Source organism: Antechinus flavipes, chromosome 5 (genome assembly GCF_016432865.1).
Source record: "Antechinus flavipes isolate AdamAnt ecotype Samford, QLD, Australia chromosome 5, AdamAnt_v2, whole genome shotgun sequence".
Lineage (NCBI taxonomy): Eukaryota > Metazoa > Chordata > Mammalia > Dasyuromorphia > Dasyuridae > Antechinus > Antechinus flavipes.
The window spans coordinates 251,760,220-251,779,293 of NC_067402.1; the positions used below are offsets into that span (position 1 = coordinate 251,760,220).

Consider the following 19,074-nt stretch of genomic DNA (forward strand, 5'->3'; position numbering starts at 1 on the left):
TTCTGGGACTGTGTTGCCCCATTTGTAAAAGTGGAGGAATAGGTAAGAATAAAATTCTATTAATACTTCCTTTGGAGGTTTATTGAGATGATCCAGTAAGATCACAAATGTAACTATATTGAATGTAAGTAAACTGTCAACTCATATAATATTGGTTTTTCACTACTTGTTTCAAGGATGTCTTAGTAGGACCCTTCACTCCACTAATACAGATTACAATTAATAAATGATTTCAAAGTGTTACTGTGGATGAAAAAGTCACATATATACATATACATATGAGTGTGTATACATATGCACTCATAATGTATCGATTTATATACATATGTGCATGGATATGTTTTGTTCATGAAATCATGTGACACACACACACACACACATGCAAACACATTTTTACTCTATCTCTGAAAAGGCAATAAAATGTTTACCTCTTTCTTAAGCACTTAGTATATAATACCTGTGTCACTATCTTGTCCACATCCAAGACTGTGAGTTCCATGATGGTATTTCAACAAGACTTTGTCCCTTATAGGGTTTTTATGAAGGAGTGAGTGATAATATGGTTCTTTTTATTATTTAGAGGTGTAAACTTGCATTCAGAGAAATGAAGACACTTGCTCATGATTTGAAAGGTAGTAAGAGTTAAAGCAAACATTCATGCTCAGCTCATCTCTCAAAAATTATACATTTTTGCCTCTTCCCCGAAGCAATAGAACTTGGTGGTTAATCCACATATGTAATAATAATTTCAAAATTAGGAACTGAATCCAGGACTAAAGAGAAAACATAAAAACATATATATATATATATATATATATATATATAGAGAGAGAGAGAGAGAGAGAGAGAGAGAGAACACACACACACATATATATATATATGTATATAAAGAGAGAGAGAGAGAGAGAGAACACACACACACATATATATATTTATGAATGTATATGTATGTATATTGTAAATGTGTATATATATATAAGATATATATAGCTTAGCAAAAACTTTTTAGAGCAAATGAATAATCAATTATTTATTTATTCTACTATGTTCCAGGCTATAGTAAACACTGGGAATACAAAAAGAAGCAAAATTAGCAACCACAAAATCTTTCTTTACCATTAAGGAACTCACATTCTAACAGGAGGAATAAACAACCCTGAAAACTCAGCAGTTCTCAAACTTTTTGATCCCAGACCTATTTATATTCTTATAATTATTAAGAATCCACCTTCTAAAAACTGAAAGTAATTTTGATCTTGTGGTATCTCTGAAAGTGTCTCAGGGACCCTTTGCTTTCCCCACATCACACTTTGAGGACCATTGCTATATGTTTTATCTTGTTTGGATGAATCTGTCAGGAAGCTTTCCTCCCATATAATGAATCAACTCTTTAAGCAATTAAATTTGTTTGATGCATATTACTTATGCTCTCAATGAAGCTCAAAATAGAAATGCTAAAGTCACATAGATTAGATACACATGTGTGTGTATATATATATATATATATATATATATATATATATACATGTACATGCACTACACACTATACTATATGTTATTGACTATCATTTATTTTCACAGAGGACTATTGATATTGGGGTGGCATCTTGAATCATGCCTGAATTGAATTTAAATTAGGCAAAGCTGAATAAAGTCATCAGCCTCATTCTTTCCACCCCCAGAATTAATGTAGTCCAGTGACAAGACAAATGTCAGGGCATCTGGTGATAGCCCAGTATGTAGTGGTTGACTTTGGTGTCTTCAGTGTCTGATCAAATTGTAAATACTTCACAGCACCTGTTTTCACCATCTTCATGGTTCTTTGAACAAATTGTTCTTATCTATCTATACTACCAGGGCAAATATTTACATACTTGGGTTAGACATCTCCCTATTTCAGTTATGGGTTAGAGGCTTTTCGGTAGTTATTGTTCAATTCATCATGGTTTATCAGAGTGTGGCTTCTGCATGTGCTACAACTTCTTGGAGTCACAGATAAGAATTAGGTGCCAAGAAGACACCAAAGTTCAATGATTAACCTTGAAAAATGTCCAACAAACCTCCAACATCATATATTCAATCTTGAATGCCCCAGGTGCTTCATTAGGTTAAAGAAGTATCAACTATACATTAAATATCTACTTTCCCTTTACTGTTCTTTTTTCAGTTCCCACAATGATTATACCTTTCAAGTTTAACCAAATCAAGTATTTTTTTTTTATTAAGCACTTTTACATGCCAGAAACAATTATAAGCAATTGCCTTCACATTCCTTGTCCATATTAAACTTTACATGTTCTATCTTTCCCAGTCTTTACTTCTCTATCCTTCACTGAGTCCTCTCTGGTTTGCCTTATAATATTTCTTTCAAAATCCTAGGTCAGCCAATATACTTGATTCCGTTTGACTTTAACTTTGGAAAGAAATTTTAGCTCCTTTTCTTTTTTTTTTTTTAATTTTTATTTAATAATTACTTTATATTGACATTTTTAGCTCCTTTTCAAAAAAAATTACATGCATCAAACTTCTTATTTGGTAAGTAGTTTGATTTAAAAAAATAGAAGAGAAACAAACTATTTATTAGGTATTAGTTAGGGAAGCAAGTCAGATAATTATACACTTCTTAGGAGAAGGCAAAAAAAAGCTTAGTCAGAAAAAAGTAATTATGCATTTCTAAGGAAAATGTGTGCATGATATTTTGGCATGTAAAAATATGCAAACTAAAAATAGACACAAGATATAGACCTTGGGGTTTAAAATAAGGTTGCTTGTCTCAGAAGAAGGATTTCCCTAGAACACAAAATCAGGGTTTGGCAAATTTTAATGAGTATTCATTCCAAAAGATTAAGCTCAAAAACTTGGCTGAGTACCATAAACAAGGTAGTTTTGATTCCCTACAGAGAAAACTGGGTCTTACTTGCAGCATAGGTTCTCCATATTCTTCCTTCTCTTTCCTTCCTTCCTTCCTTCCTTCCTTCCTTCCTTCCTCCCTTCCTTCCTTCCTTCCTTCCTTCCTTCCTTCCTTCCTTCCTTCCTTCCTTCCTTCCTTCCTTCTTTCCTTCCTTTCCTTTTCTGCCTCTTGCTCCTTCCCACCTTTCTTCCCCCTTTCCACATAGAGTATCACACCTTTACCCTTATGCCCTTAAAAGCATTTTTTTTTCTTTTTTGCTCCTTTGAATCCTTCCCAAGATATCTTGGGGTTTCCTGACTAGATTTCGTTCTTAAGGATAATGCCTTAAATCAAAATCAATCTGATTCTCTTATAAAAAGGTTCTAGGCCAAGCTCTATTTGGACGTTCTTTGGGTCCTGATTGACTCAAATTGAATATAAACAGCAGTTTTTTTTTTTTTCCTACTTTAGCCAGAAACCCTGAGGGTCTTCTCCTCCCAGATCTATGCATCCATCCATTCATGTATTTATCTATATATCTACATATCTGTGCAGCTATGTATCTGTAAATCTAACTCTATATATCTGTCTATTTAGATTGTTTTTGGATTATGTGAAAGAGGAGATTCTTTGTCTTAATTGCTGCCTAGCCTTAATCCCTGAATGGAGGCAGCCTCAGTCAAATTGAAACTTTTTAGTTTAAAAAGGCCAAGGTCTCCCATTTCATGCAGGACTATCTCCAGTTGTTCTGATCTGTATCTGACCACTTGAGCCAGATGGCTCTGAAAGAGAAAGTGAAGCCGGTGAGCTGGCACAGCCCTTCCTTACTCATATTCAATTGATTTGCCTGTCATGGCATGATCTCCCTAATGTTAGGGTCTTCTTTGAGAATAAAGGACAATCAACAGGTTTTCCACATACCCTTGTAGTAACTAAAACCTGAAGATTTTTTTTCTCACTCGTTCCTAAGAATCCAGAGCAAGTTATGCTGTGCTTTGTAAGTTATATGGGAAAACCCAATATGTTAAAATGGTTTCCTTCATTCCAAAATCTGCCTTCAAATTGGATATTTAGACCACCAAGTTGGACTGGAGTTTATAGGTTTTGAGTCTATTGCCTTTTATAAAATATAAACTCTTTTTTTACCCTTATGTATATTATTTATAAATATAGGGCATGATTCATTTTTCCCTCTTATGAGACCCACACAAATTACAGTCATCTATCCATTAGTCAACTTCCCTCTTCCTTTCATTAACTCAACTAATCTACTAATGAAAATGATTCTAATTTTTTATTAATGCTGCTGTTTAAATCTTATATGTCAACATGAACATCTTTAAACTTGTTATGCTTTTCTTATCACTGAATCACACAAGAGTTATGATTTTAAATATCAAAAACAATGTAGTAGGGGAAAACAACTAAGTTGATAGAACAAAAGAAAAAAATTTGAATGTTTAAGTTAGGGAATGTTGTGAGTAAGAGGGTATCATCAAATATTTAAAGGGTCATCATTCAATAACAATTAACTAATTTCTCACTATGTGTCAGGTACCATGCTAAGGCCTGAGGACAAAAAGGATAAAAAGTAACCAGCCTGCTTTTGCTATTGTCCAAATAAGAAGTAATGAGGACCAGAATGAGGGTGTTGACTATATGAATATAGAGGAAAAGATGGACATGAGAGAGGTGGTTAAAATAAAAATATTTGATAATTTATTTGATATGACAGATGGACTAAGATTTGTGAACTTGGGTGCCTTCAAAAGAAATTATATTTGACCTCAATGAGCAGAACATAAACCAAGGGGTAAAAGTTCAAAAGAGGGTGATTCAAAAATTATTATGAAGTTTCTTTTTATTTGACAACTATAACTGTAAAAAAGTGAAATTCCTTAATTGGAAATGGATAGACAAGTAATACAAATGCCAGAGAAAAGTTGTACACAAATAAACAAACAAAAATATAAAACTTTTTACCCCAAAAGAATAATTACTTTTAATTATTTATTTTTCAATTTACAGTCATTGATTTCCTCTCCTTCTAATTTTCCTTAACCTTGGGGGAAGAGAAGGAAACAGAAAAAGAAAGAAAAAAAAATAACATGAACAGTTAAGCAAAATAAATTCCCAACTTAATCATATACAAAAATGTATTTTCCACTTTGCACACTCAGCTAGTCCCCTCTCAGGAAGGTAAATGTTCCATCATATGTTCTCTAAAATTATGTTTGGTCATGTATTGATTAAGTTCATGATCCCATGGGTAAGAAAAGCCATTGGATTAGCTACATTCTCTATGGAAAATTTATTTAATGACATAGGCATGAATTCACTTAAGTAGACATGATGGGATTGCAAACTGCCCTTATAGTAATGAGATTGCAAATCCATTGAAATATTTCAATGATTACACACATACACACACATACATACATATACACAATGTGATCTGTTCAATATTGTAAAGAAGCTGAAATATTTTATATCATAGTTGTAATGAAGGCTCTGTAGGGAATTATTTGTCATATACAGATGAAGTATCTTAAAGAACAAGGAATGTAAAGGGCTTAAACTATAAAAAAGTGTACTTGAATCAGACAATTGAGCACTTAAGGCTAATTACCTATTTTGACAATGACTGTATTAGCATATATTTGGAGAAATTGCTCTTCTCACCATTAGTGCTGGCTCAGTGTTTGATGTTAAGATAATCATAGGCAAGGATTAGAGGGTGGGGTGAGAGAGGTGAGAACTCACTTTGTACAAGACAAGGTGACTTTGGACTGGAGAATCCAGGAGAGATCACCTTCACTTCTCCCCCTAAAGACCAAGGACTTTAATTTATCCTGATTCTGGCTGATTCTGAGGCCTCAAGGGAGTTAGCTTGGGCTCAACAAAGAAAAGTTTTAGTTGCTGTCATCCATTTTGATTTGGTAATAATGCCTTTTTTTCTTGGCTCTCACTTCAATTTCCTAAAATCTAATTCATCTCAGAAATCTTTTAAAACCCATTAGAATGGTGAGAAGCTATGCTACCATAAGTCTATTATCTGAGCAATAACATTTTAGTTTTGTAGACCTTTTTTCCCCCAATTTATAACATCATTGTACTGTTGAAAACTGTTAAAAACTAAGTGCCTTTTGATACATATAAATGTGAGAATAAGACCTTAAAAATTTACACACAGACACACAGACACACACAGTATATCTGCATATGAATAATCTTATCTATCACCTATCTATCTATTGCTAGGTGGTACTATCAATGGAAGATTGGAATTAACAATCTAGAAAATCTGAGTGTGGATACTGCCTTAGATAAATACTAGTGATCTTTGGGCAGTTCACTTAATTTCTAACACACAGTTTTTTTTCTTCCCACAAATGATGATAAAAAAATTTATAAAATACTTTTTAAATATTTAAAGTGTCTGATAATGCTAAGATAATTACGTGTGTGTGTGTGTGTCTGTGTGTGTGTGTGTGTGTGTGTGTTTATTCATATCTGTATAGACAGATAAGGGTATTCATTTGGTAGGTGTATGCATCTTATTTAAGTAGAATATGTATAATGCCCATAGGAACTACTTAAATATGGCTCACAGGGAAGCACAAATAAACATCTCTGGAATTTTACTCATCTATTTCCAGTGGAGATGATTCTTTGTATCATTTCATTTCTGCCTAGTGGAGAAGAGCTTTAAGTTTTGTTACAATAATCTCCTCTGTAAGAGGACAATAGAATAGAATTTTATTTACCTGATCCCCTAAATACTTTGTCTAAAGCTATATATTTTTTTCAGTTTAATGATACTATTATGTTTTTTATTCCATACTGGAAAAAGTATACTCCAAACTTCAATCTGCAACAGCAATTTTTTTTTAATCTAATGCCTTTTACAAATAAGACCACCACAAGTAGTGAATAGTTAGTAAACTCATTCATCCAGGCTGATAGCCATGGAAAATCTCATAAGCTAAAGGTAGAATATAGCAGAATAAATCAAAGGATGGTTTGCTCCACTGGGGAAAATGTGTCTCAGTTTAAATGAGAATGAGAGAGAGAGAGAGGAAATATCTCCAAACTCACCTAATGGGAAATTTCCCAACATTTCTAAGCAGAAAACTTTAAATTAAGGGCATGTTGAGTAACAGCTTCCCCCTTTGTTTGGCTCCCTAAGTCCATAATCTCTTTCCAATGGTATATTTGTAACGTGAGCATGTTGTTGCATTTGCCTTCTAACAAATTAGGAATAAAAATATAGTTTCTCTGTTTCAGCGTTCTCACACTAACTGAATGCTTCATGAAGCATTCAGCAACAAAATATCTTTCTCTAGATCTATTAGGAGAGTTTTATGCAATTCTTCTCCCTAAACATGACAAAAACTTGGATTGCGTGCATATAGACAGATAAACAGAGATAAATATAGGTAAAAGGTCTGGAAGGGTCATTTCATTGGTATTGGAATTTTCTGGGTCAGACTTACCAATGAAATTCAGCAGTTTATCTTCAGAATTTTTCAGGACACTAAGAGGTAAAATTATTTTCATAGAATCCCAAAGCTTCTGTGTGGTAGAAATTAAGTTTGTAACCAAGTCTTCTCAGTTCTGTCCTATATCCCACTACCATGCTATGTCCCAAAGGAAATACATGTCGATAGATTATTATTGTTGTTATTACTGCTATATTATGCATCGATTTATACATATCTATATCCATATGTATAGACACATGTGAGTACTTCTCTTGCCTTTCATGGAAATGTTAATTCTTTTGCAATTTATTTAAGGAATTTCTTGAGAACAATGAAAGATTTATCAATTTGCCTAGATTAACAGAGGAAATTAAAATATATATATATATATATATACTGATTTGACTTTAGTTGTTTTCAAGATAGTTTATTTCATCTGCTGAATCACAAATTCATATGCTAGCAACTTCATGTTTTGCACCAGTTTCTTCTTCATTCAGCAAATTTAAGAAAAGACAATGAAAATTGCCATTGGATAACTATATTGATTTTTCCAAATGTAAAATGTCAATCAATCCCAGGGCAGCAAAAAGATATTACCACATTGTTTGAGGGGAAGATGTGTTAATATCCTGGTAAGTGGCTAAATTCTGCTCTTCACTTTCTTTACTTTTTTTTTCTTTTCTTTTCTTTTTCCCAAATAAATAGCATAATAGCAAATAAATAGCATTCTTTTTCCTCAAGGAACTTTGAGTTTAATATTAGAGTCCTTTACTGTGAAAATGTTAGGTGTTTTCTCTGAGAGTAAAAATGCTATCTAGAAGGAAAAGAAAAAGCATGTGGAGTAAAATGGTTTTCAATAGGATCAGCTGAAAAAAGTTTCCAATAGAAACGATTCTTTTCTCCCAGGGCTAGAAGGGAAGTCCTTAAAATCAATCTTTACCCTTGCTACTGCTGACATTTCCCTCTTCTTATAGTCTATCAAAGACTTATTCCCTCAACATAAGTATAATTGATAACAGTGAGTAATTTCAAGGTCTCTTTTGTGTTGACCTTTCTGATCTCTTTGATGTTTCATAATCTCTGATGCATAATGAAATATTATAAATGCAGGCAGGCATTAGTCTGTTTTTTTGTTTGTTGGTTTGTTTGTTTGTTTTTTGGTTAAGCATTTTTTTTTTTTTTTGGTTCTTAACTCTAAAGTCAAAAGAAATTTTCCATATAGGATCCTTCAAAATATGCACTTGGATATATAAATAAAAAATTTAAACTTATAGACATATTGATAGAGGTATAGAATGTTTATAAATTTATTTTTAAAAATGAGACATTTCTTTAAATAATTATTAACTTTAAAATTAATATCCAATGTGGAAATATGTTTAGAAGAATTTGACATGCTCAACCTACATTAAATTACTTGCTATCTAGGAGAGGGGGAGGAGGGGAGAGAAAGAGAGAGATTTACAAAAGATTTTGCAAGGATGAATTTTGAAAACTACTTTTGCATGTATTTTGAAAAATAAAAAGCTATTAGTATTTAAAAAACAAAAATCATATCTACATTTTCTTATATAGATTCCCACTTCTCTTCATAAAGTGTTATACTTTATAATAAAGATATTTTTATTAAAACTTTTTAATTTTCAAAAGATATGTAGGGATCATTTTTCGACATTAAGTTTGGCAAAATCTGTGTTCCCATTTCCCCCTGCTTCTTCCCATCCCCTCCCCTACATAGCAAGTAACACGATATTTATTAAACATGGTTAAAAGTATATGTTAAATCCAATATATGCACACATATTTATACAATTATTTTGTTGCACAAGAAAAATCAGATCAAAAAGAAAAAATGAGAAAGAAAATAAAATGCAAGCAAACAATAACAGAAAGAGTGAGAATACTCATTTCCCACAGTCCTCTCTCTGGTTGTAAATGGCTCTCGTTATCACAACATTCTTAGAACTTGTCTGAATTGTCTCAGTCTTGAGAAATGCTACGCCCATCAGAATTGATCACCGTATAATCTTGCCATTGCCATATACAATGATTTCCTGGTTCTACTCATTTCACTGAGTATCAGTTTCTGTAAGTCTCTCCAGGTCTCTCTGAAATCATCCTGCTGATCATTTCATATGGAGCTGTAATATTCCATAACATTCATATACCATAACTTATTCAGCCATTCTTCAACTGATGGACATCCACTCAGTTGCCAGTTTCTTTCCACTACAAAAAGGGCTGCCACAAACATTTTTGCATATGTGAGTCCCTTGCCCTTTTTTAAGATCTCTTTGGGATATAAGCCCTGTAGAAGTACTTCTGGATCAAAAGGCATGCAAAGTTTGATTATGTTTTGAGCATATCTCCAAATTGCTCTCCAGAATGGTTGGATCAGTTCACAACTCCACCAAAAAAGTATTATTGTCCCAATTTTCCCACATTCTTTCCAATATTTGTCATTGTCTTTTCCTGTCATCTTAGCCAATCTGAGAGGTGTGTAGTGGTACTTCAGAATTGTCTTAATTTGCATTTCTCTGATCAATAGAGATTTAGAGCACTTTTTCATATGACTGGAGATGGTTTCAATTTCTTTATCTGAAAATTGTTTATATCCTATGACCATTAATCAATTGGAAAATGGCTTGAATTATTACAAATTTGAATCAATTCTCTATATATTTTGGAAATGAGGCCTTTATCAGAACCTTTGAATGCAAAAATGTTCTCCCAGTTTATTGCTTCCCTACTTAACATAATCAAAATTATCTATTTTTTGTCCAGTAATGATTTCCAGTTCTTCTTTGACCACAAATTTATTCCTCCTCCATATATCTGAAAGGTAAATTGTGGAGTTCTTCTTTAAAATATTATGGTTCTCTCTGGGAACAGGTTTCTTGGGGAGGTTTTTTGGAGGCAGCCTTAGTTTCAGTTAAAAGTAATAATCACCTCAAATGCAGCCAGGTGTTAAAATACAGTCTTTTATTGTCTCTTCCAAAATCTTATTTCCTTCAGTTGGGACTCGGCTAGTTTTCTGGAGGCCTTCTCTCTCTTTGGTTCCAAGAGCTCTTGCCACTAGTCCTTTGCCTCTGCTTCCTTCAGCCTTCAGCCAGCACAAAGGTGGAAAATGGAATGAATCTCTTGTCTCCTTGCCTGGGATTGGGCAGCTTTCTGGAGAGCCTTTCAGACCAGCCTTAGTCTCAGTGGGGAAAGTGCTGGAGCCCAGCCACCACAGTGGTGTGAGATGAAGTGAATGAATCTGACTCCACCTCCGAGAGTGGGCTTGTGGGCTTCCTCCCAGAGTGCTCCTCTCTGAGAGAGACGGTTTGTGGACTTCTCTATGTCCTAGAGTGCTCCTCTCCGACTCTTGGCAATGTTCCGAACTAACTAACTTGAAGCTAAGAGCTTCTTGCTTATATGAGCTCTCTAAAGGTGTGAACACAAGCATTGTTTCTATCAATTCCACTTAGTACCTTGTTTCTTCTGGCCCTTAACATCTCCTTGTAAGATCAGATCAATCATACTGAACCATGCTAAATTAGATAATTATTGTCTCTATCAACTCTAATGAGTTAACACTTTGTAAGGATTCCAACAGTAAACTATACTTTGTTCTTCTAATTTGCTCGTAATATCTCTCCTTATGTCTAAATCAGGAACTTATTTTGACCTTATCTTGGTATAGGGTACTAGGTGTGGGTCCATATCTAATTTCTGCCATACTAGTTTCCAATTTTGCCAGCAATTTTTGTCAAATAGTGAGTTCTTATCCCAAAAGCTGGGGTTTTTGACTTTGTCAAACGCTAGATTACTATAGTCATTGACTCTTTTTTCTTATGAACCTGACCTATTCCACTGATAGACTATATGTCTTAGCCAGTACCAAATGATTTTGATGACTGCTGAATAAAGATATTTTTAAAGAGAAAAAGAAAATTTTCTAGCAAATAATAGCAACACATAAACCAAGTACAGTTTTCCACATTGATATTCCATCTTCCCCCTTCTAGAGAAGGAAGAGAGGTAAATTTCTTACTGCTTTTTTGGATCAAGATTAATCAATGTGCTTTAAGAATAATTAGTTTATTTCTTTTGTTATGATTTAATTATAATTGTTTTAATAATATAAGCATTGCATTAGTTTAGGCCCTTATCTCTGCTTCTTTGGATTATTGCAAAGGTCTCTCTCAATTCTCCACATATTCCTTTCCTCCAAATTCTTTTCTAAAGGATTTTTCTTACATTCCTTAAGGCTATGCAATTTCCCTTGTCTTTTCAATCCAGGAGTTCCCTACTGAACCTAGGATAAAATATTAAGCTTTAATAAGTTTTTAAAGTCTTTCAAAAGTGGACCCTAGCTTATCTCTCCATCCATCACAGTGTATTTTTTCTACTTCATTCAATAAGATTGCTTAGTCATATATTAGTACTTATAGGCATCTTAGTACTTAGTACTTAGTACTAAGATAGGCATCTTAGTAATTTTCTTATAATAATTCCCAATTATTTTCCAGAATATTTTGACAAAATTATACCTCTGCTAACAATTAATTGGTGTCCCCCTCTTTCCAATATTGACCAATTGATCTCTATCAGCATGTGTAAAGGCTGTTTTAAAAAAAGAAAAAGAAAAAAAGAACATATGAAATTGCTCTGAAAAGTTTCTTATCACCTGGGGTAATCAGCTATTCAAGAAGCTTTTTATAGTTTTGGTATTTCTAGTTTTTCTTTCTTGGTTGTATAAATACTTGGGGTTAGGAAGAAAATTTTGAAATCCTGACTTGGGGTTATAAAAATGCTTGTTCAAAATTGTAATATTTTACCATGTCATTTAATAAAGAATAAAAGAAAAGAAAAAAAGAAAAATATTGACGAAGATAGGCCTATATGATATTGAATACATTTCTATAAGGGGTTGGGTTAAGTAGGAAATATGAGGTATACATTGAAGCTATTTGTAAGATTTTGTCTTGAATTACACATTCATTTGACAGGCATTGATATTTTATATATCTTTTTCCAAGTCTGTAGGGACATATGGTTAGATGTCTTTTTTCTCTCCATGGTTTCCTTTGAACCTCTATGAATTGTTATTTATTTATAAGGAATACTTTATGGATGAATGCTTTTCTGACTGTGGTTTGCCAAAGTCTCTATAACATTGTTATTCTTTTATATTTTACTATTTTTCCTAGTTTATATATTTTAAATGATATTCAGCAGCAAAGTTTTTTTTTTTTCTTTTTCTTCAATACTTGGAGCCAGGTCTTAAAAAGCAAACTATTTCAATGTGAAAATTCTTATGGGCACAGTGTAATGATAATAGCTCATAATCTTATAAGTTGTTTGAGGGAAAAAAATTACTATCATTTAGTAAGTCAAGTTTTAAAAATCTAACTGTAGTTGTGAAGTCAACATCATTCAAGAACAACATGGCAATAGACTTGCTTATATCAATGATACAGACAATTTTTTGATTATTTTTCCTCGGTATTATATTATTTTTCCAAATACTTGTAGAGATAGTTTTCAACACTCAATTTTTTAAATCTTTGGGTTTCATAATTTTAACTCCCTCCCTTCCTTCCTCTTCCGCCCAAGACAGCAAGCAGTCTGATATAGGTTAAATGTGTACTATATTTGTCATGTTGTACAAGAAAAAGCAGACCAAAAGGAGGAAAAAATATGAGAAAGACAAACAAACAAAGAAAAAAGTGAAAATACTATGCTTCAATCCACATTTGGTCTCCATAGTTCTCTATATCTAATAATAATGGAACAATAATTGTCTATATATTTATATTCCATAACTTATTCAGTCATTCTCCAACTGATGGGCATCCATTCAGTTTCTAGTTCCTTTCCACTACAAAAAGGGCTGCTATAAACATTTTTGCACATATGGGTACTTTTTTCCTTTTTTATGATCTCTTTGGGATATAGACCCAGTAGAGATACTGTTGGATCAAAAGTTATGCACAATTTGGGCACAGTTGCCAATTACTTTTCAAAGTGGTTGGATGAGTTCACAACTCCATCAACAATGTATTAGCATTCCAATTTTCCCACATTTCTTCCAACATTTATCATCATCTTTTCCGGTCCTCTTAGCAAATTTGAAAGTATATAGTATGCAGTACCTGCATTTCTCTGATCAATAGTGCAAATACATTTTTCTAATAAAATTTTATAGTGATCAGAAAGACCGTGCATACACAATTATTAGTGGTATTTTCTTTGTTTTTTATCTGTCATTAATGGTAAAATTTATGAATTTTTCCAATTATTCCTTCTTTGATTTCCAAAACCTTCTTTGGGATATTTTGAGAATTTATTATCCCAAACCTTTAATATTATGTGACTTTTAAAATTAACCATCCCTGTGTATTTAGCCCCTCCCCCTCAAATTATTAAATGACCTGTCCAGAGCCGCACAGGTGGTAAGTGTTAGAGGCCAGATTTGAACTCACAAAGATATCTTCTTGACTTGAAGCCCAGTGCTTTCTATTTTGCCACCTATCTTTCCATACATAATTAAGTCCAAATGGTTTTTTCCTGTCTTTATTTTCTATATTTTTTCTGCTTTATTAGGTAACATATCTGGGTAACAATAAACTCAAAAGCTGGCAACTTTGTTGTCGTTCATAATGAAAAATACTTTTCCATAACCTTCTTCACAGGTCTTTTCCAAATTTTAAAATTTTATTTGTATTTGTGTTTCAGCCTTTAAAGTTGCAATCTTAAATGACCTTGATACTTCTCTCTTGATAAAACAATGTGAAAAATAAACTGAGTTTTTATAAATGATATTTGAAAACAAATCCATTTCTATATATGCATTTATATCATCTATACCTGCATCCATCCATCCATCCATCCATTCATAATTTTTTGTCTATCTATCTATGTAACTGTATATCTATACCTCGATGTATCTATGTGTCTATCTATCCATTCATCCACCTATCTATTTATTCATCTATCTATTGGTATTTATGTATTCATATAACTCCAAAACCTTATATCCCATATATATATATATATTTCCATATATTAATGATTATTTTTGTCAAGTCAAGCAAGTGACTTGTCCAGCATCACACAGCTAGCAAGTGTCAACTTTCTGAGGATGGATTTGAATTCACATATTTTTGAGTTAATGCTTGGTGCTCTATCCACTATAACACCTAACTACCCCACACATTAATTATTTGATAGAATAAGATGTAGTTGTAAATCTGCTCAACTACATTGTTACCCATTTGTCATATGTCAAAATCATTCAAGATTCTTTCAAAATTATATCAACAGAGATAACTTTGGTTGTCATCCTTAGAATTCTTGGAATTAAATGACAGGTATATCCAGATAATTCATCATCAAACATACTTGTCACACTTACTGAAGATGTTTAGCAAAGAGTTCAGTTAAAAGAGAAATTCCTCATAAATGCTGAGATTCTCTAGCTAAACTACAACTTTAGTGGCTAAACTACAAGATGAAAGGACTGTGCGGAAGATTTGTGCTTTGGATGACAATGTCTGCATGGCATTTGCAGGGCTCACTGCTGATGCTAGACTAGTTATAAATAGGGCTCGTGTGGAATGCCAGAGCCTTCAGTTCACTGTGGAGGATCCTGTCACAGTGGAATATATCACCCGTTACATCGCTAGTCTGAAGCAGCGTTATACTCACAATAATGGGCGTAGACCTTTTGGCATCTCTGCCCTCATTGTGGGATTTGACTTTGATGGAACTCCCAGACTTTACTAGACATAATGCTGGTTTCATCAAGATCGTGTAGTTCACCACCATAGTCTAAGACTCAAGGGCCACTTCCACATAATAATGAAGCATAGAAATAATATTTTCTAAAGGTTTTTTGTTCTTTTACAAACTTCCAAGTTTCATGATATCCTTTTATATGACTGAGTTGCATGTATCTTATATGAATAAAATTGGTGGTATAAATAATGTGCATTAGTTGAATAATGCCATAATTCAGCCAAGGATTATTTTATACAGATTATTTTTATTTTCTCCAGGTTAAGAAAAGTAACATGGTATAGCCAAAAAGACCTAGGATTTCATATCAAAAGATCAGTGTTCTTATATTAGCTCTCCTACTCAATGTCTATGTTACTTTAAATATATCATTTCTTTTTTCTTGGACCAGTTTAGTAATCAGTAAAATGAAAGGATTCAACTTAATTATCCCAAGGAAGAATCTTTCTCACTTCAGATAGAGTTTTTAGAAAACAAAACAAAACAACAATAACAACAAAAAACCCACTAAAATTCACATTTCATAATTCATATATACTGAGCTAATTCTCATGGTAGAAGGATTTTCTTATCCCTGGTTCTTGATTTTTATTTGTTTATTTTGGTTTTTGTGCAAGGATACAAGTGAAGATGAGAGGGAGAGTAAAAAAAAAAAACATTATCCTATCCACATTGGTTCTAAATTATAGTATTTCTGTTTAATTTATTTTTATAAAGCTTTTCAAAACACATGCATAATTTTCAACATTCATTTTTGTGAAACCCTGTGCTTCAAATTTTTTTCTCCCCACTTTCCTCCAAACCTCTCTTCTAGATGTCAAGGAATTTAATATATGTTCAACATGTGCAATTTTTCTGCAAATATTTCCACAATTATCATGCTGCACGAGAAAAATCAGATCAAAAAGGGAAAAAAATGAGGAAGAAAACAAAATGCAAGCAAACAACAATAAAAAAAAATGATTATATTGTGATCCACTCTCAGTGTTCATAGTCCTTTCTCTGAGTGCAGATGGCTCTCTCCATCACAAGACTACTGCGAGTGGTCTGAATCACCTTGCTGTTGAAAAGAGCCATGACCATCAGAGTCAATCATCACATAATCTTTTTGTTGCTGTGTACAATGTTCTCTTGTTTCTACCTACTTCACTTAGTATCAATTCATGTAAGTCTCTCCAGGTTTTTCTTGAAATCATTCTGCTGATTGTTTCTCACAGAACAATAATTTTACATTAACATTCACATACCATAACTTGTTCAGCCATTCTCCAATTGATGGGTATCCACTCAGTTTTCAGTTTCTTGCCACTACAACAAGAGCTGCTACAAACATCTTTACACATGTAAAGATTCCCCCTTTTTATGATCTCTTTACCCTAACTCTTATAAAGCAGAGACACTGCTAGATAAAAAGATATGCAGTTTGATAGCTCTTTGGGCATAGTTCCATATTGCTCTCTGAATTATTGTATTTCTTAAAGACGGGGATGATTTCAGGAATATGAGTGAACAATATCTGGGCATGCCTTTATAAGTAGAAAATCCTAGGGTCTATAGGACCTAGAATTAGCAGGCACTTCCAAGCTCATCCAATCCATTATTGTACAAATGAGGAACTTAAGGCCCAGAAAAATTAAAAAATGTGCCTAAACTACAAAAGCAATAAGTTTCAGAGACAGGATTCAAATACACGTTTTCGATGTTCATACTTCATTTTCATGTTGTGTTAAATTAGATGGATTGTTGGGCCACAGACCTAGAGATGGATAGGACCATAGAAAATATGTGGTTCAAATCATTTATTTTATAGATGAGAGAAGTGAAGTTTAAAGAAGTTATTATTAGGGTATATTCTTACAATGCCAAATAGGATTTCTTTCATCTCTTAAGTTCTGTGGTTCCTTTCAGTACTCCTTGTCACCTCAACCTCATTTTTTTTGTCTTCTGACATTCAAATTCTTGATTTGAGACTTGATTCATCAACTTAAACTACCTTCAATAGCAACTTTTCCTTGACCCTTTATTATACTTTTCTTAATAACTGTTTAGGCCTACTGTTCCTGACCCAACATTCTTAGGGTTTTGTTTTGGTTTTGGTTGTTTTGTTTTTTGTTTGTCTCTTTTGGTGTAAATAATTTCCATAGATAAAATTTCTTTTAACAAATGTAGCTCATTCATAACTTAAAATCTTTGCAATTTCTTTGGAATACTGAAAGATTAAGTTATTTATTAACCTCTCGACTACAATTTATAATTTTAAAAATTACCTAGATTCATAATTAATATGGGTCAGAAGTTGGATTAAAATCTACATATTTCTGCCTCCAAAGATAGTTCTTTATGCATTAACAAGTTACCTTTTAATAACAGTAATAATAGACATTATTTATCATAGGTTTTCAAATTTACAAATAACTAGAAATTTGATTTGACCCAAGAATCCTGAAAGAGATACAATTATTATCCCCATTTTACAAATGGCAAGATTATCGTCTCCCTAATTGTTTTTGAATAATTAAAATTTCAAAAACATGTATATGCTTTACGACTGTACCAATGTGGAGAAACTTGGGTTTAGCCATTGAATAATGGTTTTCAGGAATTTTGAAAATGATTTTTTTAATGCTAAACAATTAGCATTATTTGCTAATTCATCTTCCCCATAAGTTCTACTTTGTATCCTGGATTTTCTTATACCCCGTACTATGTACAATGCTGTAGGTTTGGTTATCTGCATTTGAAAAAAGTAAAACAAAAGCCTTGGTCATGTTTAAATTGTTATATAGCAAATTCTAACAAAAGAAAATTCAAAGAACAAACACACATAAGAGTTGGCTTTTTCACTAACTCTTATAAATATCGTAAAGTTTCTTTTATATAATCAATACAGTCACTGTGGAACAATTTAGGCTCTCTTTGCCAATATGTGCAGGTGATTCAACACAGGTGAATCAGCACTTTGTGGTTAGCATATTTTCTAATGCCAACAAAAGACTGATGAAATTGACTGCAGAACTTGGCTTCTTCTTTCTGACAAAAGTTTATCATCAAGAGTAACAGCTATGTTGTTTCCTGTTTGATGAGAGAATCCATTTACTGAACAAATTGAAACTCAAAGAAAAAAATGCATTGACTGATAGTAAATGTATAATGAAAGCAGCTTATATTTCCATAGCACTTTATAGTTTTAGTAGATGTGTCCATAACTATCATCTTAATTATTATCATTGCATATTCAGGAAAGTTCACAGTTCTTTACCTGGCATTCATAATACCTTATTCAGTTATCTTTTTATTAACCCTAAAGGCAACTAACTGGTGCAATAATTCAGTCAAAAGGCTTAAATTAAGACATAGACTCCTGAGCCCTTTGAGCCTGGATCAGACATTTACGTCTCTGCCTGACTCAGTTTTTCGACTCTCCTATAAGAATAGTAACAGAAATTCTCATTGTTGCTGTGAGGAACAAATGAGATAATATTTGTAAAGCACTTAGCTCAGTGCTAGCATATATTAAGTACTTAACAAAGGATTACTTCCTTTTCTCCTATCTTCCATTATCATATACTCTTTCCCTATAATATACTCTCTGCATCAGGCAAACTGACCTACTAATTCCTCAGATACACCCACAAAATATAGCATTCATTTCTTTGTTCTCTTATTTCTTATACCTGGATTTATTGCCACCCATTTTCTCTGCAACGATAAAGTTCCTCTCTGTTCTTTGAAGCTTGAAATAAATATAAAATCTTTTAAGATGTTTGTACAATCAATATAGTCATTTGTCATCTGAGGCATTAATGACATTCCATTTTTACACATAATGCTTTGCTAACATCTCACTTTTGTAATTCTCAAGCAATTATATTGTCCTACTTATTCTAGAATTATTGGCATGTGACATTTCTG

General features: G+C 32.8%; 1 protein-coding gene across 1 annotated transcript; it reads left to right on the forward strand.

The window, feature by feature from the left end:
- Positions 1–5,155: 5,155 nt before the first annotated feature.
- LOC127538732 (proteasome subunit alpha type-7-like) lies at positions 5,156–15,150 on the forward strand. Its single transcript, XM_051962484.1, has 2 exons — positions 5,156–5,159; positions 14,861–15,150. The coding sequence occupies exons 1-2, from the start codon at positions 5,156–5,158 to the stop codon at positions 15,148–15,150; spliced, it is 294 nt and encodes a 97-aa protein (XP_051818444.1).
- Positions 15,151–19,074: the final 3,924 nt, after the last annotated feature.